The 27498-nt window shown below is 44.6% G+C and overlaps 1 protein-coding gene across 1 annotated transcript in view; it reads right to left on the bottom strand.

The window, feature by feature from the left end:
- The window catches only part of UPB1 (beta-ureidopropionase 1), a 45273-nt gene extending 20374 nt beyond the window's left edge, over window positions 1-24899 (bottom strand). Inside the window, exons 1-3 of the mRNA XM_069215116.1 lie at window positions 24604-24899; window positions 3567-3738; window positions 2069-2156 (exon numbers count right to left, since the gene is read on the bottom strand). Coding sequence (XP_069071217.1) covers window positions 2069-2156; window positions 3567-3738; window positions 24604-24704 — 361 coding nt within the window. The 5' untranslated portion in view covers window positions 24705-24899. The remainder of the gene's footprint in view (window positions 1-2068; window positions 2157-3566; window positions 3739-24603) is intronic.
- Between the last annotated feature and the right edge of the window lie 2599 nt (window positions 24900-27498).

Here is a 27498-nt window from a genome sequence, read left to right as displayed (position 1 = left end):
AAATGTTCTTATTGATGCGGTTTAGATAGAATTGTATAACTTGGGTAAATAAACGAGAACACATGCCTTTAAATATGTGAATCTGATTTAACAAATTAAATGCATTCACCCAAACTGTAAGGTTTTCTTTATGTTGTGAGAGATAAGTCAATCAGTATCAATTTAGGAAGGAACCCTCAGGAGTCTTCTTTGCATAAGGGGCCCTAATGATACCATAATTCTTTATGCAAGTTCAGTTGCTGGCTTTACACCAGTGCCTGGATCATAGTTTCTGCAACATGCCTGTGTGACTAAGGTTTGTGGTGACATACCAGGTCATCCATCATGATTACTGACACCATATCAGTAGGGTAGGATTACCAGAATAGGTCTGTACAGAGCCCACTGTTACTGCACCCAATCTACAGAGGCTTGATTGATGACATTATAACTGTGCCCCCATCAGCTGGTCATTTCTTAAACCTTATGGGTAACCTAACATTTGTGGAAGAAAAATTGTGTTCAAGTGCTCAATCTTAGAAGAGAAATGGTTCCAAGACTTTCTGAAAAGGTAACAGCTATTTTGTAGGTCCAAGTTGTTCAGACACCACAGTCTATGATGTGTTTGTGTAGGTGAGAGATATGTCCACCAGCTGTGTGTCCAACTGTATTGCCCAAAGTTCCTATCACCATGTCTTTGTTGCAGGGCAGTGGTTCCCAACCTGTGGTCCGGGGACCCATGGGGGTCTATGAAGTCTCCTCAGGGGTCCGCGACTGCTTAGAAAATTAAATAATATTAACAGATTAGGTCCCCAGCTTTCAGTAATAACTATGTGGGGGGGGGGGGGGGTTCCCCAGAATCCAGTAAAGATTCAGTGGGGGTCCCCAGGCTCCAGTAATGATAAAGTGGGGGGTCCACAGAAGTCAAAAGGTTGGGAACCACTGTTATTGGGGTATATGTTCAGACAAAGTTGATGGTTTTTTTGCAAAAATAATTCAGTTGTACATATTGATAGAGAGATGAAGCACAATTATTTTTCGTATCTGCACTGAGTTTATCAAGACGTATCACACACTCAATTAAAATGTATGGTACAGTGAAGACTGGCATGGTGACACATTGGTAAATGCAACACAGTAATAGTGCAAGGACAAGCTCATTTGGAGGAATAAAGTAACCCAAGAATATAATTATGAAAGTGGCTAAATATTTCAAGGGTCACCGCCAATAAAATCGTGATTTTTTGAGTTCTTGAAGCAATGTTGCATGCCTCTTGTATGAAGGTGATGTTTCAGCCCAGGGGTATCATTCAGAGGGTCATCATCGGGGCGGAAGTGTAAAGTTATGCATGAGGAATGTTCAGAAATTATAATAATTGGGAAAATTGATTAGAATATGGAGGTGTGATTAAAAAGCTCTGTGCTCCAAAGTAGGAATAAAATACACACTCCCATGGCAAGTAAAGCCAATCCTGTAGAGAAAATCAATCAGCTATTTCAAAGTAGTAGAAGCAAATATCGAATTGTTTATTCTATACCAAACTAAGTGTGACCTACAAAAATGGTGGGCAAAATAAGGTGAGAGGTGATTTACGCACCGTTAGGTAAATACTAAGGGTGGCTGCTCCAGTTCAAAGTTGTGTTACAGGGGTTGCTAGGCTTGTAACTGTGTGTGCAAGCAGTAAATCCTGGGGCACGTAACAGGCACTAAAGATACAATGGATTACTGGCACAAGACCTTTTGGGCCATCTTTTCAGAATCATACCTCTGGGCCTGACTGCTTTATTTGCTCACTACTGTATGGTGTTTCTTTGCTTAAGAATCTACTAACAAGATGCTAAAATTACGTTCTGCAGTTAGCCACATTCCAGAGACAAAAATGGTCAGGACCTTCAGCACTCGCCTCTGAGCACAGCCTTGCAGGACCAAAAGTTGCCTCTTCTTTGTGGTCCATTTCAATCCAGAATAGTGTTTAAAAAATAGTAAAACACAATATTTGCAACGGGCCAACACTATCGGGTAAGGAAAGACCTATCAGGCAAGACCCCATTCCCACCACTTCCTTTAAGGTCATTGGAAAGTACTTACTCCAGGCCTCCTGAAAGCACACAATGTTCACTCCACACAGGCTGGCCACCTCCACTATGTCTCCGATGCGCTTGTGCAGTGCTGCTACCTATGGGGCAGATGGGGGAGGATGAGACAGAGACAAAGACACAAAACACAATGTAATTATGCTCAAATAATGACACTTAACCCAAGAACCAACCACCTTTGTCTCAAGGCACTGAGTGGAGTTTACAGGGGGTCTTGCAAATAGTGGTAAATTAAAATTTAAAGGCTGATAAAATGTGTAATAGGAGGGATTTAACAAATGAAATGATCACCAAATGAAATGACCCCTTACCAAGTGATGGAGGTTTTAGCATACCAACGTGCAATTTCTGCGTGACTTCGACTGACTCCTGAAGAGACCACAATCTGTTACTCAGCTAGAAACCTTCCTTAATTGGCTGCCAACTGTCTCCAGCAACATCCGGGCAAGTGGATGAAACTTGAAGTCAGATCTACAGGAACACAAGTTCTAAGACTGTGGCAGGTCCACAACCCCTCACTGAGATCCAATTGGAAGTGCTTCAGGAAACTCCTGAAAACTAAACTAGTCTCGTTTTCGACATGGGTATTCTGGGCTCCCAGGTGCCGAGACCACAGAACAGCATCTATGGACACCCATTCTATGTAGATGTGCAGTGTTTGTTTAGCACAAACCTATCCAAAAGGCAGCAGTGTACCGCACAGGGGCAAAGATCCAGTCAAAACAATTTGTGGAGAGGTAGCTGGTTTCCAAGAATTAAAGTGGACATTGTTACTGCATTATTATGTGTTGTTCTTTAAAGACCTAGGTCTTCAGCACTTTGCTAAACTGCAGCAAGGTTAAGGCACTCAGGAATGATACAGGGATGCTGTTCCAGATCTTGAGTGCATACATGGAGCAGACGTGTTGTCTTGTTTTTTTTTTTTTATCGTCTTCAGTCTCCTGGTGTCCCTACCTCATTTTATGCATTTCCCCCTCAATCATTCTTTTATTGATCTCACACTCTTTGTTATGTTGTGCTCATTTATAAATTGCAATGTTTGCCAGATACAAGACTTTGGGGGTTATTACAACTTTGGAGGAGGTGTTAATCCGTCCCAAATGTGACGGATATACCACCAGCCGTATTACGAGTTCCATAGGATATAATTGACTCGTAACACGGCTGGTGGTATATCCGTCACTTTACTGTCACTTTTGGGACGGATTAACACCTCCTCCAAAGTTTTAATAACCCCCTTTATGTTGCTTACTGTGGCCTTAGTTAGAGGAGCATCATCTGCTGTTAGGAAGTTTTCCTACCACAGGGGTTGGGCCTTGCAACCTATCCCAGCATCCATCTGCGTGTGTGTGGCCTTTGAGTTACACATTCAGTGGTCCCAGAATTCCTAGTGCTGGAGCCCACCTGGAGCATGGGCCCTGCAACCCCTCCTGCATGTGTGAAGCAGTAATTCACCTCATCAATAGCACCCTAGGCCCTTGAAACCCTACCTGCTCTCCTACAGGCTTGCTGGTTGGCTGGACGATCTGGTTCTGGATCAGTCCCACCCGCACAATGCGAGGTTTGCGCAGTTGCTCTGGAGCTGCCTCCAGCTGGTGACCCTGCAGTTCAAAGCCGAGCTTCGACGCCGCCTCCACTGCATCTTGGGGCAAATCTAGCTTCCTGCAGAGGTGGAGACAGGTGAGTGAGCACAGGGCATGTGGGTGTATGGCACATACACAGGCAAGGGAGGTGCTCAATAGAAAGGGTAGAACATGTTTGCAGAACGGTGCGGTGCCAATGTCACAGAAACATGCCACTCTCTAGGACACCTCACTACCTGTACAAAATTCACATACTGTAGGAATAAATAATTAAAGAGGGGACGATAGCAGAGAAATAGCATTTTGCAATGAACATTTTGCAGAACTCAAGAATCAAACCTTTCTTTTTGCATGTATTTACATCACGGATAACGGTGGAGACAGACGGCTGTCCCGCTACGACAAAACCGATTATTACTTTCATGATTAAATTTAACGTTGTATAATATCATTTTATTTCAACAGCGAGGCTGCAATTCCAGATCATCAGACACACCTGTGTACAACTGCTTTTACATGTGTCCCTTGCAAACACCATTCAAGTGCGTCCCTTAGTGGAACAGAGAAGAAGTTGAGAGAACTTAAGACCAAGCACATGAGTGGAAAATGGCCAGGGGTGCCATAAAACCAACTCAAATTCAGTCCTAGCATTAGCAGCCCTCAGATTTAAATGGATGAGACTCTTCTGTTCTAACAAAGCTTCATTTTGCAATCTTCAGGTATTAGTTGGGCACGTTTTTGAGTTTGTGATAGTTGGGGTATGCTTGAGGAACAGGCGGTAATAAGGCAACACAAGGAGGGGAGAATGAGAGATGAGGAAATCATTTCAGGACACAAAATTAGGAGTAGGTGGAGGTCAGATCACTCTAAAGACAATAAAACAAATTGAAACGGAAATCTCACTTAAACAAATCTTATAACTAAATACAAACGAGCAATATCTTGGACATGCAAATCCCAACTTCTTGCCAGTCCCAATGTACAATTTACAGAACTCTACAATCCCTAATCTCCCATCATTCCTAAGCTAGAACTTCCTAATAACCTGCTTCTGAGATCTCCCAACCAGCTTTTCGTCAGGACTCCGAAGGCCAATTTTCTCTGCACTCCAAACTTTATTGTTTCCACGCTCCAGATGCTCAGTTGTGCGCCACTCCCAGCCAATAGATTTTGGGCACTCCCAAAATCACAGCAACACCACTCCACAGTTTCTTGGTATTTGTAAACTGTGGAGTAATATGGGCATTCGATTCACATGAATAATTGGGTAAGCATCTTTCGAATATACTTTGCTTAAGATATTTCCTTGTTGGGGACTCAGCAGAAGACAAAATCTGTTTATATAAAATCCACAAAAACAATTTAACACAAATGATTAGGGACATATATAATCATTGCTACTTTTCTTAGTGTTGATCTGAGCTTCACTTGCGTAAGCAATAGACGTCATCATGTTTGGCCTGGCAGACGGATGGATTTTTGACCTTGGAAAGTAAATATTAACTTCCCTACCACTGGCACATTGGCCTGGTCTGTGCACACATGCAGTGTCTGAACAAGTGCACTAGTGGGATTCTTTGCATCCAAATCAGTCAATCCACAGCTGTGAGTCTGTATCTGGAATGGGATATTGAATATTGGTGGGGGTGGGGAAAGTGAATGATCTGTAATGCTTTGGGTTTCTCTTGGGTTGTGCTTAGTCTGGGTTGTTGAAGAGTGGTGGGAGGACATCCAGTGAATGCATCGTTCAATAGACTGGCTGTCGCTGTTGTGCTGGAGCCCGATATTGACGAATGCGCAGCAATAACTGCAATAAGCAATACTGCTTTTACAACTTACTTGGAGTATTAACTTGACTGTAGTTTAGTTTTTTGTCACAGGTTCTCAACCAGCAGCCAGAACGAGTTTTAATAGATTATATTTCTATAGATATTAGCTAATTTGAACATCACAAAGAACTTTGACCTTACAAACAAAACAAAAAATGTACGCATTATTTACACTATGCGTTGAAAGCGGCACTACGGAAGAAGGGAGCAAAGGTGGCAATGGAACCCAATGAAAAATACAGGCTTAGGCGTAGAGCAAAAAAGCTGACAACACATCAAATGCCAAATACTGTCTGGCCTCAGACACCAACCTCAGTCATCGTTGTAGAGCCTGAAGGCCACTGCTCTGTACTTCAACCCATCCTGTGTCCACCACATAACCCAGATCTTGTCTACAATGGTGATTAGGCTCACTATAACGGTGATGCAAAGTCTAGCTAACTCGCTTTAAACAGCAGCCCCATTAATTGTTAAACACTAAGGCATCCTGATCCTTCAAGCCATCAGTCATTGCTGTGAGCAGCAAACGAGAAGAAATACTTGCCCCATAATGCATGTCTTTTGAATATCTGCTTGTCAAACGAGTCACTCGTCCTACGTTATCATGCTCCGAAGCGAAAGCTAATATCATCCATCTCGACTTCCTTGCCCAGAACATTTTCACCATCACATGGTCTTGCTATTTGCTGATTTCTAGAATCGATACTTTGAAATTGGACACTTTTTATGATATTGGAAGATAAGCAAATTCTCAGTTTCATTCAATTGAAGAACAATCACAGGTTTAAAATGTTAAATCTTACTATGTAGTCTGATGCATTTAATCTCTGCTTATCCCAAGACATCACTTTCAGCATCCCTTAAAGAGTCAGCGCCAAGACCACTGTCAAAAAGACCGCTATCAAGTGATTTAGAAATCTTATCTAAATCTGACTCTACACCCTCCAATATCCTGGATATGTTAGTGAAAGGAGTAACCTCGACCTTTAACCAGCGGACTACCCCAAAATATACAGCAACAAATGTCCTACAGGGAGCCTGTCTGCCTACATCTAAGTAAACCTAGCAGAGGGCTCTAGAAAGGCACTTTTTCCCCTACTACTGTGGGCACAATGCAGCACTCTTCAAAGGAAATATATCCTTCTTCTAATCCTAAATAGCAGATGTTGCAAAATTACAGAAGGAACTCTGTAGGACTCAACATGAGCTGCCCAGCGCCTCGCTGTGGCTCCTTACCAATAACTCAACAACAATAGCACACTTAAAGCAAATGTAAAGTAAACTGCAGTGCCGCCTAGAGTTCAATTACAACAAACCACAGTGCCCAGTCTTTTAGGACCTTTCACTGGTTCTGGAGGAAGGAATTTGTTTGGTTTGTACAATGGAATGTGAGATCTTACTGGTTCAGGGATGCTGTTAGCGGAGGTTTCCAAGGAATGGGGCTCCCTGTCGTGCTGGATGACAACTGTCCAACAGTTGGTGTTGGCTCCAGAAAATATCACTCTTCATACCTCTAGTTGGAGCCATTGCTTCTTCTGAGTGGCATTGAGATGAAGCTTGATGATGCATAGCTTCAGCAAGCTGTTCATTTTTCACATCAGGAAGCATCATGAAAAGACAACAGGGCTCCTATGCTGGGTGTGGTACTGTGGAGGAGTGCAGTGCGACAGAGGACCGAGAGCCACTAACTGACTAGCATCTCTAGGGGCAGTGTATGCTGAAACGTTATGTCTATTTGTAAAGCGCACTCACAAGGGTATTCTTGGGATGAGCAGGTGTGTGTCTTGCCCTGCCTATGGCTGGTTGCTTAATTGAAAAGCCAGGTCTTTAGATTCTTGTGGAATTCAAGAAGAGAGGAGGAGGCTCTGATGTGGAGTGGGAGGTCATCCCATGCTTTAGAACCAATAAGAAAATTCCCATCCCCCAGATCTGGTTCTGTGTATGTGCAGGATGTCTGCAGGTAGGAGTCCTACGGAGAAGAGGGATCTGGGTGATAAGTGGAAGGAGATGCGACCGTTCAGGTAAGTAGTGACCAAGTTGTGTAGTTCTGTGAATATATGTGTGAGAAGTCTGAATTGAGCACGTTTTGGTAGCGGGAGCCAGTGTAGTTCCCTCCAGTGCGGTGTGATGTGAGCTCTGTGTGGGATGTTAAGGAGGAGCCTGGCTGCTGAGTTTTGGATGGTTTGTGGTTTTAGAGAGTTGCTTGGTGATCCTGGCATAGAGGGTGTTCTCATAGTCCTATTTGTAAGTGACTAGCGCATGAGTGACCATTTTTTAGTGTTGATTGGGAGCCATTTGAAGATCTTCTTCAGAATCTTTAGGGTAAGGATCAGTGTTTAATTTGTGAATAAAAACATGCCGCTGCCTTAAGCCTTCCTCTTAAACACACGGCTGCTGCAAATAAATTTGCGAGCACTGAATACTGGGGCAGTGTAATTCGGAAGCCATCTCGGGCCTTTTCAATCCATTTAAAACCACTCCCTGCCCCTTCAGCTCACTCTTGCAGCTTTCTGCTTTCTCCCTTTGTGACACTTTTTTGTTTTTCTCTTCCTCCATCTTTCCCATATGTATCTTTTGTTCACAGTAAATGCGTGAGGCAGAAAAATAAGTGCCGCCCCTCAAAACTAAGTGCTGGTGCTTCGCACCAGAAACAACAAGCACAAATTGAGCACTGGTAAGGATGCACTGTGGCGACTTTGGTGTTGACTTGTGCCGTCATGCCAGTTTGCAGTCGATGACACATCCTTCTCAACTTCAAATTTCGGGTGGAGGTGAGTGTAGGAGGCTGGCCTGGCTTATAGTGGGTACCTTGTGGTACTTACACCCTGTGCCAGGTCCAGTTATCCCTTATTAGTAGAATAGAGGTGTTTCTAGCAGCTTAGGCTGATAGAAGGTAGGTATGGTAAAGCAGCTTAGGCTGAACTAGGAGACATGCAAAGCTCCTACTATACCACTTATATCATATAGCACAATATCATAATAAAACACAATACTCAGAGTTACTAAAAATAAAGATACTTTATTTTTATGACAATATGCCAAAAGTTTCTCAGAGAATACCCTCACTTAGGAGGTAAGTAATATAGATGGGGTCCATTCCATTTGTTCTGGAGTGCTCTTGGGGCCACAGGCTCCAATACCCACACCTTCTGTCCTGGTTGGTACTGAGTCAGGACAGCCTTCTGGTCATACCATTGCTTTTGTAGCTCCTGGCTGGCCTGAAGGTTTTAACTGGCCTTTTTCATATACTCAGCCATTCTGGATCTTAGGCCAAGTACTATGTCCTGTTTAGGAGCTTTTAAAGGTTGTTCCCAACCCTCCTTCACAAGAGTGAGTGGACCTGTTACAGGGTGTCCAAAGAGGAGTTTAAAGGGGCTGAAGCCCATTACTTTTTGGGGTACCTCCCTGTAAGAAAAATGGAGGCAAGGTAACAGGACATCCCATCTCCTCCTCAGTTTTTCAGGGAGTCCCATTATCATACCTTTGAGAGTTTTATTAAACCTCTCAACCAGACCATTTGTTTGTGGATGGTAAAGGGTGGTAAACTTTTAGGTAAGACCACACTCCTTCCACATTGCTTTTAGGTATGCAGACATGAAGCATGAAGTTGCTACCTCTGTCTGACACCACCTCTTTAGGAAAGCCCACCTTGGAAAAGATTCCCAGGAGGGCCTTTGCCACTGCAGGAGCTATAGTGGTCCTTAAAAAGAATGGCTTCAGGATATCTTGTGGCATGGTCCACTACCACCAAGATACATCTATTGCCTGAAGCAGTTGGAGGGTCAAGGGGGCCAACTATGTCAACCCCTACCCTTTCAAAGGGCACCCCAACCATTGGAAGTGGAATTAGATGGGCCTTTGGAGTGCCACCAGTCTTGCCACTGGCTTGGCAGGTCACATAGGATCTACAAAAGTCTTTTGTGTCCTCTGACATATGAGGCCAGTGAAAAAGGGGACAAGTCTTTCCCAAGTTTTGGTCTGGCCCAAATGCCCAGCCAAAGGAATGTCATGTGCTAGGGTGAGAAGAAACTCTCTGTATTGCAGGGGAATGACCAATCTCCTGGCAGCTCCAGGTTTTGGGTCCCTTGACTCTGTGTAAAAGAGGTGGTCTTCCCAGTACACCGTATGACTGTCACTGACATCCCCATTCTGCTGTTTGACAGCTTGCTGTCTTAGACCCTCTAATGTAGGACAGGTTTGCTGTGCCACACTCAGCTCTTCCCTGGCAGGCCCCCCTGCACCCAAAAGCTCAGCAGTGTCTGCTGCCAGCTCCTCTGGTGTAGGTTCTGCACAGGGAGAGGATTCCTCTTCCTCAAAAGGGGAATCAGCTGTAGAGGGAGCGATAATGGGTAGGGATTTACCCTTTCTACCCCTAGCTTTAGGGAGCACTTGGTCCATTGTTCCAGGATCCAAGTTTCCCTGTCCTTTTTGCTTCTTGGCCTGAGCCCTTGTCAAAGCAAAAATATGCCCAGGAATGCCCAGCATTGCTGCATGGGCCTCCAACTCCACTTCTGCCCAAGCTGATGTCTCCAAATTGTTTCCTAGTAGACAGTCTACAGGTAAATCAGTGGCTACCACAACTTTCTTTGGACCAGCAACTCCCCCCCCCCCCCCCAGTTGAGATTCACAACAGCCATGGGGTGGCTAAGTGTGTTTTTATGAGCGTCTTTCACTTGGTACTGCTGACCAAGTAGGTGTTGATCAGGGTGGACCAGTTTTTCTATCACCATAGTTACACTGGCTCCTGTGTCCCTGTAGGCCTCAACCTCAACACCATTGATTAGGGGAAGTTGCTTGTACTTACCTATATTAGGGGGACAAGCAACCAAGGTGGCAAAATCAATGCCACCATCAGAGACTAAAACAGCCTCTGTGGTCTCCCTAACAAGACCAACCCCAACTACATTGCCAATAGTGAGCCCAGCTACACCCTTGGATTGGCTATTAGTAGTAGATTTCCCACCATCACTGCTATTACTAGGGGTACTAGAATTTGCAGCAGGGGTTGTGGTGGTGGGAGGTTTGGTGTTTTTCTTTGGACAAGTGGAATCACTTGCCCAATGGCCTTTGCCTTTACACAAATAACACCAAGGCCTTTTCTGATTATTACAAGAGGATTTGGACCCACCACCCCCAGAGGATTTTTGTGGGCCTGATGAAGACTCAGAATGTTTACTTTTGTCCCCACCCTTCTCAGAAGACTTACCATCCTTCTTCTTGCCATCCTTGTCACCCCCTGTATGAATTTTTCCGTTCACCCTTGTTCTGACCCATTTCTCTGCCTTCTTTCCCAATTCTTGGGGAGAGGTCAGATCAGAGTCCACTAGGTATTGGTGCAACAAGTCAGACACACAATTGTTAAGAATATGCTCTCTCAGAATAAGATTATGCAGGCTTTCATAGTCAGAAACTTTACTGCCATGCAACCACCCTTCCAAGGCCTTCACTGAACAGTCCACAAAATCTGTCCAGCCTTGAGAAGACTCTTTTCTGGTGTCTCTGAACTTAATCCTGTATTGTTCAGTGGTTAAGCCAAATCCATCCAAGAGTGCATCTTTCAAAACATTGTAATTATTGGCATCACTTTATCTGAGAGTAAGGAGCCTATCCCTACCCTTTCCAGTGAAAGATAGCCACAAAATAGCAGCCCACTGCCTTTGAGGGACCAACTGTACCATACAGGCCCTCTCAAGTGCAGCAAACCACTTATTAATGTCATCCCCCTCCTTGTAAGGGGGGGGACTATCTTGTGCAGATTCCTGGAATCTTGCTCTCTAACAGGATTACTATCAGAAATACTGCTATTGCCACCATAGGGAACTAACCCCAACCTTTGTCTTTCTTTCTCTGTCTAGGGATTCCCTATCCAAGGCCAGCTGCTGCTGTTTAAACTTCAGTCTGGTCTCTTCTACCCTCAGCTTTTTAAGTTCCCTTTCTATCAAGTTATCCTCAGGGTGGGTGGGTTGGGAATGTTTAGACATAGAGGAAATGTGGGAAGTTTCAGAGGGAGACCTGTCCCTAACTGTCTGGACCCTAGTAACCTGGCCTCTAGGGGTGAAAGATACTGGTGTGGGACCCTCTAACACTACCAGTGTCACTAGGTGCCCTGCTAGGGGGCAGGACTTTGTAAGAACCCTCCCCAGCTTCTTCAGGGCATTCCTCTGAATCTGACTGGGAAGCTTCCCCATTTTCTAACCTCTCCTGAGATGTACCCAGACTGGTTCTGGTCATCTACAATGAGCATGTTAAAGAGAAACTATTTTGTAGGATTCTTACCTATACTCAAACCTCTATCCAGGCAGAGACCCCTCAAACTTTTATAGTTCAAACTCTCATATGTTGAATTAACAGTTTTGGGAGTGGGTTCTACAATAGACATGATAGAAAAAGTTTAAGGATAGTAAGAGAAAAAGTTTTAGAACTTAGAAAGCACAGAAAAAAAACTTTTTCAAACTTTGGAAAAACTTTTAGAAGTTTTCAAAACTTTGTTTTTCTACTCTAAAACATTAAACAAACAGTTTTGGTTAAGTGTACATATACTGAACTATTTGGTATATGATTTTCTTATGAAAAGTACCAAATGACAAAGTGGTAAAGCAGTTACAAGTACTTATCCCACCGCTGCACCACCAATGTAGGAGGCTGGCCTGGCTTTTAGTGGGTACCTTGTGGTACTTACACTCTGTGCCAGGTCCAGTTATCCCTTATTAGTAGAATAGAGGTGTTTCTAGCAGCTAAGGCTGATAGAAGGTAGCTATGGCAAAGCAGCTTAGGCTGAACTAGGAGACATGCAAAGCTCCTACTATACCACTTATATCATATAGCACAATATCATAAGAAAACACAATACTCATAGTTACTAAAAATAAAGGTACTTTATTTTTATGACAATATGCCAAAAGTATCTCAGAGAATACCCTCACTTAGGAGGTAAGTAATATACACAAGTTATATGTACACAAACCCAAAATAGGTAAGTAACAGTAGGAAAAGTAGTGCAAACAATGTAGAATCACAATAGCATGCAATAGGTGAACATAGGTCTAGGGGCAACACAAACCATATACTCTAAAAGTGGAATGCAAATCACGAATGGACCCCAGACCTATGGGAGCTTGTAAAGGGTCGCAGGGACTGTAAGAAAACAGTCAGGGTGTCCAAGATACCCCACCCCAAGACCCTGAAAAGTAGGAGTAAAGCTACCCTACTACCCCAGAAAGACACAATAGTCGTGATAGGGGGATTCTGCAAGAACCACAGGCACCAGCAAAACACTGAAGACGGACTCCTGGACGTGAGGACCTGCAAGACAAGGAGACCAAGTCCAAGAGTCGCAATAGTGTCCAGGGGGGGGCAGGAGCCCAGGAAACCCCGGATGAAGTGCAAAAGGGCTGCCTCCGGGTGGAAGAAGCCGAAGATTCTGCAACAACAAAAAGGGATAGGAACTTCTCCTTTGGATGGATGATGTCCCACGGCGAGCTGGATGTTGCAGAAGTGGTTCCACACAGAAATACTGCAAACAAGCCTTGCTAGCTGCCAGGGTCGTGGTAGAGGCTTTTGGGTGCTGCTGGGGACCAGGAAGGACCAGGATGTCGCCCCTTGGAGGAGGAGACAGAGGGGGCGCTCAGCAACTCAGAGAGCCCCCGCAGAAGCAGGCAGCACCCGCAGAAGTACCGGAGCAGGCACTTAGAAGATTTGTGAACTGGAGTCACAAAAGGAGGGTCCCACGACGTGGGAGTCCAACTCAGAGCGTTGAGCACTGCAGAACGGAGTGCTGGGGACCAAGGCTAGGCTGTGCACAAAGGAATCCTTGGAGAAGTGCAAAGAAGCGGGAGCAGCTGCAAATCACACAGTGCACAATTTTGATGTCTGGTGTGGGGAGGCAAGGACTTACCTCCACCAAACTTGGACTGAAGGATCACTGGACTGTGGGGGTCACTTGGATCTAGCTCCTGTGTTCCAGGGACCATGCTCGTCAGGATGAGAGGGGACCCAGAGGACAGGTGATGCAGTCTTTTGGTGCCTGCGTTAGCAGGGGGAAGATTCAGTCAACCCACAGGAGTTTTCTTCTTGGCTTCCAGTGCAGGGTGAAGGCAGACAGCCCTCAGAGCATGCACCACCAGGAAACAGTCGCGAAAGCCGGCAGGATGAGGCGCTACAATGTTGCTGGTAGTCGTCTTGCTACTTTGTTGCGGTTTTGCAGGCGTCCTGGAGCAGTCAGCGGTCGATCCTTGGCAGAAGTCGAAGAGGGAAGTGCAGAGGAACTCTGATGAGCTCTTGCATTTGTTATCTGAAGAATACCCCAGAGGAGAGACCCTAAATAGCCGGAAAGGAGGTTTGGCTACCAAGAAAGGAGGTTTGGCTACCAAGAGAGGTAAGAGCCTATCAGAGGGGGTCTCCGACGTCACCTGCTGGCACTGGCCACACAGAGCAGTCCAGTGTGCCCCCAACACCTCTGAATCCAAAATGGCAGAGGTCTGGGACACACTGGAGGAGCTCCGGGCACCTCCCCTGGGAGGTACTGGTCAGGGGAGTGGTCACTCCCCTTTCCTTTGTCCAGTTTCGCGCCAGAGCAGGGCTGGGGGATCCCTGAACCGGTGTAGATTGGCTTATGCAGAGATGGGCACCATCTGTGCCCATCAAAGCATTTCCAAAGGCTGGGGGAGGCTACTCCTCCCCAGCCCTGCACACCTATTTCCAAAGGGAGAGGGAGTAACACCCTCTCTCAGAGGAAATCCTTTGTTCTGCCTTCCTGGGCTGGGGCTGCCCAGACCCCAGGAGGGCAGAATCCTGTCTGAGGGGTTGGCAGCAGCAGCAGCTGCAGTGGGGACCCCGGAAAGGCAGTTTGGCAGTACCCAGGTTCTGTGCTAGAGACCCGGGGGATCATGATCTTCGACATGTTACATGGCCATGTTCGGTGTTACCATGGTGACGCTACAGATAGGTAGTGACCTATGTCCAGTGCACGCTTGTAATGGTGTCTCTGCACTCACAAAGTTAGGGGAATTTGCCCTGAACGATGCGGGGGCACCTTGGCTAGTGCCAGGGTGCCCACACACTAAGTAACTTGGCACCTAACCTTCACCAAGTGAGGGTTAGACATATAGGTGACTTATAAGTTACTTATGTGCAGTGAAAAATGGCTGTGAAATAACGTGGACATTATTTCACGCAGGCTGCACTGGTAGGCCTGTGTAAGAATTGTCAGATCTCCCAATGGGTGGCAAAAGAAATGCTGCAGCCCATAGGGATCTCCTGAAACCCCAATACCCTGGGTACCCAAGTACCATATACAAGGGAATTATGTGGGTGTACCAGTGTGCCAATGAGAATTGGTAAAATGAGTCACTAGCCTGCAGTGACAATTTTAGAAAGCAGAGAGAGCATAAACACTCAGGTTCTGGTTAGCAGAGCCTCAGTGACACAGTTAGGCACCACACAAGGAACACATACAGGGCATACACTATGAGCACTAGGGTCCTGCCTAGCAGGATCCCAGTGACACAAGGGCAAAAACAAACATACATACAGTGAAAATGGGGGTAACATGCCAGGCAAGATGGCACTTTCCTACAGTGAGAGACACTGGTCGTGCCATGCAGGTCGTGTTATGCATAGCATGTACTTTTCAAAAATCACATCTTGTGGCGCACAACAGCACTTTGTGAGTATGGTGGTTAGTGCAGCATGTCATCACACATCTGGTAAAGCAGTGGCCATGTTGTACTGATCCTGGTCTGACAGCACAAGTATAATGAGATAGCCATCACCCCTGTGAACATGGAGAGATGCGCGGGGTGATGGGGACAGCGACCCGCGCAAACTTAAAAAATAAAGATGGTTAATGGCTCCACATTATAAAGACTCAGTACATGCACTGCACTGAGTCCAACATTAATATGATCTTATTTTAGACAGTCCAGCCTATTCTTTAGATGCTCCATTGTTTGAATCCCCATGGTATATCTTAACAGCAGCTAACGCCTATAATATGAAGTGAGCAAGGTTATAGTAACATGCAGACTTTTTACTTTACTTGCGGCTGGAAAATCTTTAATGGTGTCTTCACCACTATTTTGATGAAGTTACCAAAGTGACCTGAAGGGCACTGGTAATTAAAGCTGTTACCATAACGCTTGAAGGATCTTGTGGGCAAATAGTCCATGAATTCATTATGTTATACTTATTTCTTCTAGTCAATTCTCTGAGATTGATATTGGTGTTTGGCGGCAAATCGCTGAACCACTGAGCAAGTTGTAGGGTGCGCCACCAGTGTTCTAAACTTTGTGGCAAAGCCAACAGACATTGTGCAGAATGTGCCTTGCCTGATAGTACAAGGAACTCTGCCAGGCAGCAGAGAACAAAAGGGCAGTTTTGAAGGTTACATGGATGTAACTGAGGTAGATGTCTCCACATCTAAGAAGAAACCCATCTCTTGTAAAACATAGCTTAGGTCCTGAGGGGAGAAATCTACTTAAATATGTATTTAGAGAGGAGATAACTGTAAGAAAACGGGGAAGGGCTCTTATTGATCAGTAGGTTTCTGTTCTCAAATTGTTCAATTTTTTCCAGAGGGTACTTCTGCTGGGAAAGCGTGCACTTGTGGGCACATTGAGATCTGAGGTCCTGAGTTCAAAGATGAGACGATCAGAGATCAAGCTATCTGAAGACATGAACAATGAGATGCAAGAAAGACGACTGCGTACAGAGTATCCCAGCTTAGACAATTGGTTAAAATAACTTAGGGGTATTGAGCACACTGCCCTGTATATGAATGAAGTATCAGTATCATCTGAGGATGAACTTAGGGTGAAGTTTGTACTCTGGAAGACATAAGTAGGGGTATGGAACAAGGAAGCAAGGGATGACAGGTGAAAATCAGATTTAGAATGGAAGTAAGTTTCATGGGGGAATGTGCAGAATTCTCCAGATTTGTATCAAACGTATCAAGAACAGTCTCTTTGCTTGAGTACACCGACACTGTTAGCCGGAAGAGAGGTGTCAATGCTTTGTGGAAAGACAACGGAGAAAATGAGAAGTAGGAGGTGAGAATTAGGTTAGTCAATGGTGCCATGATTATACTCTTTACTGTAACTTAGGGCTCATCTGAGATGAGTGTTATGGGTTGTATCTCAAAGCAGGGGAGAGCAAAACACTTAACTTCGTATTTGACCCCAATGATCCTGACCAAGATCTATTTATCAAGGAGGTGAGAAGGTTTAGAAAGACATTTGGGAAGATTCACTGAAGTTTCTCAAGAGAACTTAAGAAAAGGAGTTTCTTTTTCTCACAAGTTCCCAAGTTCTTCTCTTCCTGTTGAGGAAAATTAACGTTTTGAGTGGTTGGCACTATTAATCTTAGCATGTATGCCTAATAGTACGGAGAGGATATGTTTGCATTTGCATAACCTCCATTCCAGCTTCTAGTTGGGTCACCGTCCACTTCCTATTATCTCTGGAATACTGGTGCTTGCTGAAGGGTGATTCCGTATTTACTACTCTTAGACATGTCCTTGGCCTACCATCAAATGTAGCTCTGCAAATAACTGCATCACTTAACTTCATTTGAGACTCCAGAGGGAGTGAATCAATTTCGAAGAATGATGTTCAGACTAGTATCAGAGTGTGCAGTATTTCAAAGAGACTTGCATTTTCTATTTAAACATGGTGGCGAGTATTTTATGTCCCAGGCAATATTCTGGTGTGTAGGGCAAGTAAACATTAACAAATCAAAGTGTTGACCATCCTGAAGGACTGTAGAATGACACTAAAAAGTGAGACATGCAAGATATCTGTAGAAAGTGTTGATTATCTTGGACATCCTTGGTCCAAAGTAAATCTGTTAATAGCAGTAAAGGATGAACCTATCTCCAGAACAAAGACCAATTAATTTTTGGTCCTTGTTAAATTTTGTGCTCAATTTGTATAATATTTCATTAAAAAAAAAGACAGCGCTACTTATGTGCTTCTCAAGAAGAGCGAGAGCTCAAGATGGGGTAACTAATGTAGGGAAGCATTTACACAATTCAAGAGTGAAAAAGCGGTAACTTTAAGAACATTCAACAAACATATTAGGTGTATTGACATTGTTGTAATCACTTGACCTATGGGTCGAACCATTGCGTATATTATCTTACTGTTTTCCCTCATCCATTTTCCTTTCCTCCTCCCCTTCCCATTCTAATGGAATGTTCCTGTCAGTGGAACACTCAGTGATTCTGTTTAGATTTGGATGTGAGAGAGGTTATTTGACTGAAAAGCTGATGGAGTATTATTAAACATTACTGAAGAACTACTAGGTGCTTTGGACTTATTATAACACTGGCGACGAGAAGCTGTGAGGGGAGAGCGACACCATCACCCCCTACTTAATGTACTCAGTTAGGAGTCTACATTCATCATTACAACTGAAGGAGAAAACGTCAGGAAGATTATCTGCATCACACCAACATGACTCTTCAGGACTTATCAATTTTGAAGGCAGAACCATCTTTAAATAGTAAAAAGTCAGTACACCTAACTATTTGGCAACTACAACTCAAGAAAAGTAAAACATGTCTGTAGGATGAGATGTGCCAAAAAGCATTTAATGATATAAAAACAGCCATAATTAATGCTCCACCACTGGGAAGGTTTGACCCTAACAAGTCCACCTATTTGACCAAAGATGCTAGTAACAAAGGGCGAGGGGAAAAGGTAATTGTTTTCCCTTTGTTGGGTCCACTGCACAGGGCTGTGGAATTCCTATCACCCGATGCCCAGGATATATTGTTTGGGGTCAAGGGCAACACGTTTTCATGTTTATTTTGACCTTGGGACAAGTAAGCCTAGCCCCCGCAGCACAAACCCTTTGGCTGCCAGTGTACAGAGAAGGGAACTGTCTGTAGTTGAGGTAATAAGCATGCCCATATGTTAATGCTGTTCGAACTTGTATTTATGGTTCATTAATGAAAAGCCTTTATTATTAAGGTGAGCGCTGTAAATAAACGTTTTAAGGTCACACTGCACTAAATGATAGTTGTTCCAGTAAAAAAAAAAAAAAAAAAAAAAAATATTCAACTGTGTGTACACTTTAACAATATGAGGCTAAGTATAATGCTCCCAAAATGCTCTCTGATTAGAGGCAAATGTTTGCAGAAGCTTGTAAGCAAAAGTGATGATTCTTTGCTTTCAAAATAAAATGTTCAGAAAAAAATGCAAGTAGGAAAAAAACGTTTCGCTACTATGAAATTTTAGGTGCTATTTCTTTGAAGCGTCAATTAGTAAAATGTGTTGATGCATTCTAGTTTTGCCAAAAAATATTCCTAATGGAAAATCAGTGCAACCATTTTGAATTACATTATGGAAAGCATGAAAATAAACAAGCGCTGGGAAAGCCACTGATCCACCATTTTTTGTGAGTCTTTTGGTTTTGTCAATGCGCATCTTGTTTTGACATAGCATTTGTAACACTTTGTTGTTGTGTGAGCTGCCAGGTCCTCACCATTGTAACAATCACTGACAAAAAGAAAAAAAGGTTTTTGGTCTCAAAATGCCCACATTGCCACCAGCGGCATAACCAAGGCCCTGCAGCCCCCTCCTGGGGGCCCACTCAGTACCTGCCCTGAGTGAGTCTGGAGGGGGAGAGGGGCCTCCATGTTCTTTGCATGGGGGCTCCCTCCAGTTTTGTTACATCACTGGTTGCCATAGTAGTTCCTGGTACTGAACATAACTACTTTGTGTGCCAATGTGCTCTTTGTGGAAGAGCAGAATGCAATCACTCACAGCCAAGCCAGCCATTAGATAGAGTGAAACAGAAGTTTAATAAAAACAAAATGTCTGTCTTACCGTCAGTTATACTTAGGGACGCAATTCTTAAAGAAAGTCACAAAAGTGTACCCATGGTATATGTCTTTGAGTTAGTGGCTTTCGTGAATTCACAAGAACTTACAGAAGTAGACCAAGAAATTGTACTCCTAGAAAATATTTGTCAACTGTATTTTAACACGAGCAAATATGCATGTGTAGATTTGCTCATGTGAAAATCTACTGAGCGTTTACAAGTGCACTTTCCCTCCAACAACTTTTTCCCAACCCTGGAAGAACTTCTACTTCTGCCATTGCCAGGTGTAAATTTCCAACCATTCTCATTATGGTAAAAGATTAGTGAAGAGCTGGTGAGAATCCTTAAAACATGCAAGTTAGTAGGTTTGCAGACTCAAAGGGAGTCCAGCCCTGTATCTGTTGCTTACCTCTTCCTCCAGCCCCAGTATGTAGATCTGGGGAAAGGTGGCAAAATAAGGAAATTGCTATACTACGGATTGAAATTGAAAGTATTCATGCCCTAATAATGTAGTAGCGTTGGCATAATCAGAGAGGCTATTTTCAGAGCTCTTATATAATAAGATTGCTGCCATATTTTGTCACTGTAGTACATGGCACCAAAGGGACAAGTAGATTTTTTTACCTGATAAGTAGATTTAAGAAGCAACCTGTCCCATGGACAAGTAGATATTTTATTAAATTCCACGCCCCTGACCGGAACTACCAATGTCCTGATGAAAGAAGTCTTTCCTAAAGTATGGGTAAATATATTTACAATATATCTTTTTATGTCTTTCTGAAATTTGTCTGATTTTTTAAGAGCATTAGTTTGTTTAAATTCTGTTACTGTTGTCCTCAGATTCTTTAGACAATCCTTAGCATTTGATACACTCTGGTCTTCTAAAATTGTATTTTCCAGTACAGCAATTTCAACTTTAATTTTATGTTTCAACACAGTTTCGATAGTATGGGTCTTATTATGAGTTTGGCGGTCCAAGAACCGTCACACCCATGGTGGCTGTATGACCACCACACCCCTAGCGGTCCGATCTCCAGATTACAACCCGGTGGTGGTGGTTGGGCTTGTAACCAGCCATGGCGACACTAAACTCAGCTCCGTCTGGCTGATTACAACCCCACTTTCTGCCAGCCTTTTCATGGTGGAGACCCTGCCATGAAAAAACTGTCAGAAAGCCAGTGCCAGGGACCACAGAGGGGCCCCTGCACTGCCCATCAAAAGGCATGGGCACCTCTGCCCAGCACCCTCGGAATGCCCACTGTCTGCTTTGCAGACAGTGGGCATTCCTGAGGGTGCTGGACAGCCCACCTGTGCGTCAGCACTGGACTCGACTCCATGTGGAGTCGAGTCCAATGCTGCTGCACAGTTTGAAAACCTTGTAATGGGTATGGTGGGGAGACTTCCAGCTCTGCAGCGGTCTCCTCACGGCAAGTCTGGCGGTCGGGTTTTCTGACTGCCAGACTCGCAATCAGGCCCTTACAGCCATCCAATTGTGTGAGCATTTATTAGACTAGAAGCTGGAACTATTCTTAAAGTTCTTCATCACCAACAAAGAAAATAGTATGTGACAAACCTGAAGGCCAACTGGACGATATTTGCATTTAAACTATCAGTAAGGAATTTTGCATGCAGTTCAGTTCCCACTAGTCTCTTAAGCAATTGCTATAAATTAGCTAATAGAGATTCTTTGTGTACATTTGTAGAAAGATTATTTTGCTTAAGCAGAGATTGGCCACTAGCTATTTTAGCAATATTATCATCAGTATAGTGCAGTGTTTCTTGTTCTGACATCTGGAAAAATGAAAGGCCAATAACAAGGCCAAACAAGCCATTTCAAAGAAAAAGGGCTGGTGTAGTCATATTGTGATTCCATTTGTTGGGTATGTGTTGGCTGTTTATCGTTTGTTGGGTGGAAATTAAGGGTATGTGTTGGATTGCTTTCTTGTACAAATGGAATGTGGAATCTTGAAGGGGTCGCTTTGCAGAAGGAACGCACTTATATGAAAACATTAATGTCTTCATTTGGATAAGAAGTCAAAACCAATGGGCCATAGCCCCCCAGTTCTAAAAGAATTGTGTAATTCAGGTTTGCAGCGGCGGTTTCTCCATAAGTGTGGGGGAGCGTCGACCCCACCCCCATCCACTGTGAGGCGCACTAAATCTGAACAATAAAATGGTTTCATTGCCATTTTATTTTTCACAAGGTGCGCTGCAGGTGTGAGCCGGCCCTAGAGCTGGGAGAAATGAGGGCCGAGTCCTTTGCTGAATGGAGGACTAGAGTAGTGCTGGCCAGACCTGCAAAGTGTGCATGTCAGTTTGGCCGGAAGACTTGAGCCAGCCAAACTGACATGCGCACTTTGAAGCTCTCCACCCAGCTGCCTTGGTCAGCTGGATGGAGACCAAACACAGGACTAAAGCGCCTAAAAGATCATCTAGCCAGCCCACTCCATCCAATTCTGGCACTGCTCTCATGCTGGTTAACAGCATGAGATCAGCGCCTGGATTACTTAGGGAAGTTTCCTCTTCCACTCGTGTGGTCAGAGGACGCAGCCCGAGTAAGTACATTTATTTTATTTTTATTGTTAAATGTAATGCATGAAAATGTTTTTATTTTGTATGCTTGTGTTATGTTTGTGTTTTGTGATAGGGTGGGGCACTTTGCATGCCCCCCACTTTCATATATTACCAGCTGCTGCTGCAGGTTTGTAAAGAGCAAACGAATAGGTGAAGAAGACAAATGGAGATAAGGGTGGTTAAAAGCATCCCCTAAAGCAGGAGCGTCTGCAGAACCACAGTGACCAGCCGTATCAGTGCTGACTGAAACTGCCTTCTTACTACAACTGTGTCCCGAGCTGCGCCCTGATGATGTTGAACTGCTTGCTGTTCCTGCTGGTCTTTAATACCCACCTGCTCCATGGTGCACCACACACCGCTTTATGACGTTCTCTCTGCATCAACCTACCTATTCCCTAGTAGCCATGTGAACCCACTGTCTTTACCTTAATTGTGTCCTTGTCCCCTCCGGGGTGCTCAGTGATGCCTGTTGCTAGGACTCAATATCCCAACATACTTCCTGCTGCCAGATATCCTTGTCTGCTCCCCAGAACCCCGATCTACTCATTAAAGTCTTTATCTCCTCCTCTGTGAAACCCCACCGCCTACCTCGGGTAGCTCATCTGCAATGGCGGAGGAGCGTCCCCTCCCCCCCGGCTGCGCCAGCATGAGAAGGGAGGGGCCGGGCTGGGCCAGGGGAGGCGGGAGGAGTAATGGAGTGCATGAAGTGCGCATGTGTGTTTGGCCGGCTGTCTTAGGCCAGCCAACCACACATGTGCACTTAGGTTTCTCCAACCCGGCTGTGTTGAACTGCCGGGCTGGAGAAACTGCACAGATCCCAGGGCAGTGTCTGAGCGACAGTCCAAGCCGCTCAGTCCAATCCTGGTGCTGCTCTCATGCTAGGGTTAGTATGAGAGCAGCACCAGGATTGCTGGGGAACCTGTGCTGGTGTCCAGAACGCCGAGACACCAGAACAGCAGAGGAAATCCATGCTTTCTAAAAAGTCATTACTTATCACTTGCCATCCTCACCTGACATTGGGGGAGGTGTCACTTAACAGTCATGACTAAGGGACAGGGCCACACCGACAATTGTGTGTAGGACCCTGCAACGCCATCCTGGAGCCAAAGTAGACAATTGGATGGACCCAGCACACTCAAGCGCTAACATGCGTTCATGAGGCAACAAGTCAGCGCTGTACAAGATATATGAATTAAACAGGTCCGTTTTTTATCATAAAAGGTAGCAAAATGAGAGCCGCACTCTTTATAAAAAGCAGGCCAAGTTGAAATCTTGGTCATACCAGTGTAATTTTGCATATTTTTGGGCATTTCACATTACACATGTTGCGTGAAATTTCCGAGGTGATGATGTGCTGCAGTCCAGATTTTTTTCCTTTGAACTCTGGGACATGTAGTCCTGTTTTTGTAATGGAAAAGGGTGACGAGAGGTCCCAGATTACCCAGGACACAGTTCCGGTTTTTAGAGGACTGTCCCGGTGTCCCGACGCTTCTCTTAATTTTAAATAAATGTCCCGGTTTTTGGGACAAAGGTCAGATCATCTAGAGAAGCATGAGTTAAAGACGCCTACAAAGTATGAAATAATTAAAGTAATTTATCTGTTACTGTCAGGCAACACAGTCCCCTGTCTGGTCCCAGTAGAGAGACAGATTGGAGAGCAGAGAGAGGTGAGTGGGCGCAGGTTGGGGGTGCAGTGTGGGAGATCAAGCCATAGCTAATTTTATATATGTAGTCTTGTAAATGTGTATATATATATATATATATATATATACACACACACACATGTATAGCCACACATTCACAAAGCTACGCAAAAAAACGGGACAGGCCAGATATAAAAGCGAGAGTAAAGTTTTTAGTCCTTCTTTTATGTCGGACCTGTCCCGGTTTTGGCTCCTCGAAATCTGGTCACCCTAAAATGGAATGAACAAGTCCCACATGTAAAGAAAAAAACTGGACTAGAGCAGCCCATCGTGTATGTATCCTGGGAAACTTGGCAGAGCTGAGCAAAAGAAAATGATGCGAATTTCGCACACCCCTTACTGGCCAGTTAACGATCTCCAACACCCCTTCATTCCTAGTTCTCCCTTTCGCCCATCTCCTTCCATCTGTTTGCTGATATAATATCACCGGCCTCAAGATACCCCCTCCCGTCACCTGCCCTTTCAGACCTCTCCATTTTATTTATCCTCGTATTCCCTGATGTCCTCAAGTCGACACATCTCCTGAGCTCTGGTAAACCCCTCGACCCGCTCTTTCCACGCTTTCTGGACCAACCAACACATAGCTGCCAGGTTTCCCAGGTCCATGCGTGATGTGGTAATGTTTTATAATGGGATACAGAAGACTACAAGTCCCAGAATTCCAATAAAAATCCTGGTCTAGACCAGCACATCACGCATGGAATTGGGGAACTTGGCACGGTTGCCAACATATGTACCCTGGCTGCTTAATTGTGGCTGCCTAGTGTCCTCGTGTCATATGTGAAACCTCCAGCTAGTCCTGGTTTTGCAGTCAAGGGCAACTGGCATTCTGGGACTTGTAGTTGTGGCTTTACTATTATAACATTGTGCTTAAATAGCCACGGTTGCAATATGCTGCTGCGTACGGAGTAATAACTGGCTGAAGGTGCAGGCATGGGACCACTCGGGAAAAGCGTCCCCTGACTGTAACCCCCATGTGCCCACTGCTCCCTGGACTTTTGGCCACCTGCCCCTCACCTGCTCCCCGACCCGTACAGGATCCTCTTGACTTCCCGCAGCTCCTGCTCCGGAAGGTGCTTCTCCAGGGTCAGTTCCACCGACTCCAGCTCGGCGGCCATGGCGAGGCGCTCCGGGGCTGCAGCGCCTGTGCCCAGAGCCCGTGTACTGACGCTTGACGCTCCCCCGTCCGAATCTGCACCCCCTACGTCAGAGGGGGCTTGTTCATTCAGCTGCTTGCTGAATGTTTCAGCTCGGGTGCCCGTCTCCGCTCCCCCAGCGCGATGTTGCGCATGCGCGAGGGCTCACAGCAACACAGATTCAAACGAGGTGTTTAACCCCGTCCCTGCCAATGTTTAACCCCTTCGCTGCCAATGTTTAACCCCTTCGCTGCCGATGTTTAACCCCTTCGCTGCCAGGACTTTTCCTTCTCAGGCGCCAGGGATTTTTTTGTCTATTTGGGGATCTTCGCTTTTAGGCCCTCATAACTTTTTGTCTATATAAGCTACGCAAGCCAAATTTTAGTCCTTTTTTCCCCACATCCCAGGGATTCTACAGGTACCCAGACTTTGTGGGTTCCCCTGAAGGAGACAAAGAAATTTGCCAAAATGCAGCAAAAATTTCGTTTTTTCAAACAAGGGAAAAAAGGGCTGAAGATGAGGGCTCGTGTTTTTTCCTTGAAAATGGCATCAACAAAGGGTTCGCGGTGCTAAAATAACCATCTTCCCAGCTTTCAGGAACGGGCAGACTTGAATCAGAAAACGCAGTTTTTCAACCCAATTTTGGCATTTTACTGGGACATACCCCATTTTAATATAGACAACATTTATAATTCACCAAGGGGTCATTTGTGTAGATCCTACAGTGTTTTCCTACTGAAATAACAACATAAATAAAAAATAATAAAATTGACGAAAAAAAAACCCAACTGTTTTTCTCCACGTTTTACTCTGTAACTTTTTTCTGCGAAGTTAGATTTTTTAAAGCAATATACTGTTACGTCTGCTGGACTCTTCTGGTTGCGGGGATATATTGGGCTTGTCGGTTCATCAATAACCCTAGGTACCCAGAGCCAATAAATGAGCTGCACCTTGCAATGGGTTTTCATTCTATTCCGGTCGTACATCAATTCATTTGCTGAAATATAAAGATTGAAAGATAGGATTCAAGAAAACCTTTGTATTTCCAAAATGGCCACAAGATAAGGTGTTGAGAAGCAGTGGTTATTTGCACATCTCTGAATTCCGGGGTCCCATACTAGCATGTGAATTACAGGTCATTTCTCAAATAGATGTCTTTTTTACACACTGTCTTACATTTGGAAACAAAAAATGTTGAATAAGACAAAGGCCAATAACACTTGTTCTTCTATTCTGTTTTCCCACAAGTCTCCTGATAAAAATGGTACCTCACTTGCGTGGGTAGGCCAAGTGCCTGCGACAGGAAACGTAACATGGACACATCACATTTTTACATTGAAATTTGACGTGTTTTTTGCAAAGTGCCTACTTGTGGATTTGGGCCCCTAGCTCATTCAGCACCTAAGAAAACCTAGCAAACCAGGACATTTCTTAAAACTAGACACCTATGGGATTACAGAATGGGTTGGCTTGTGGGGCACTCACCAAGTTCCTTTACCCAGAATCCTTTGCAAACCTCACAATTTGTCCCAAAAAAAACATTTTCCTCTCATTTCAGTGACAGAAAGTTCTGTTATCTGAGAGGAGACACAAATTTCCTTGCACCCAGCGTTCCCCCAAGTGTCCTGATAAAAATGGTACTTCACTTGTGTGAGTAGGCCTAGCACCTGCAACAGGAAATGCCCCAAAACACAACGTGGACACTTCACATTTTCCTAAAGCAAACAGAGCTGTTTTTAGCAAAGTGCCTAGCTGTGGATTTTGTCTTCAAGCTCAGCCGGCACCTAGGGAAACCTACCAAACCTGTGCATTTCCCCCAAGTCTCCCGATAAAAATGGTACCTCACTTGTGTGGGTACTCCTAGGTCTTGCGACAGAAAACCCCCCAAAACACTATCTGGAAACATCAAAATTATTAAATACAAAACTACCTGTTTTGGTGGGGAGGGGGGCACCTGCGTTTTTGTTCCTGGATTCAGCAGCCATCTAGGAAAACCTACCAAACCCAGACATTTCTGAAAAATAGACACTAGAGGGAGTGCAGGGTGGTTTGACTTGCGTGGATCCTCCAATGTTTTCTTATCCAGAATCCTCAGCAAACCTCACATTTAGCTAAAAAATCTAAATTTTCCAACATTTCTGTTTGGGATCACCCCACCGGGACAAATTTCCTACCACCCAATGTTCCCCTCAGTCTCTCGTTAAAAATGATACCTCACTTGTGTAGGTGGGCCAAGTGCCTGTGATAGGGAAGAGCCAAAAACATGTGGAAATCGATGGGGAAACAAAGCGGGTCCAAAAAGGCAGTTTGAAATAAAAAAAATGTTGTCTGACAAATGCAGCATAATTTTTATCGGTATAGATGAGACAATGTTGAGAGGTAGGAGGTTTGTGTATTCCTGCAGATTCCGGAAGGTTCCATCACAAAAATGTAGTAGAAATGTGTGATTCCCAGCAAAGTTGGAGGTTTGCAAGGCATTGTGGGAAAGAAAATGGTGTGGGGTGTATGTGAAGCACACTATCCTGGAATCAACTAGATGTTAAGTTTTCAGATGTGTCTAGGTGTTGTGGATGTTTCTAAATGGCAGCGTCCCAAAGTCCAAAAAGCGCAGCCCTCAACATTCCAAGTGGCACACTTTTGAGAGTTACCAAGCTCTCATGGCCCAAATGTAAAACCAAGACCCAAAATATAATTGGGGGGGGGGGGCAGGAATGGCCTAAAAGTAATTAGGCCCCACCGGGAGTGACCCTTGACTAAGGGGTGGCTCCCCACATAT

This window comes from Pleurodeles waltl, chromosome 11 (assembly GCF_031143425.1).
Source record: "Pleurodeles waltl isolate 20211129_DDA chromosome 11, aPleWal1.hap1.20221129, whole genome shotgun sequence".
Taxonomy (NCBI): domain Eukaryota; kingdom Metazoa; phylum Chordata; class Amphibia; order Caudata; family Salamandridae; genus Pleurodeles; species Pleurodeles waltl.
This window is presented reverse-complemented; position numbering and strand designations above follow the sequence as displayed.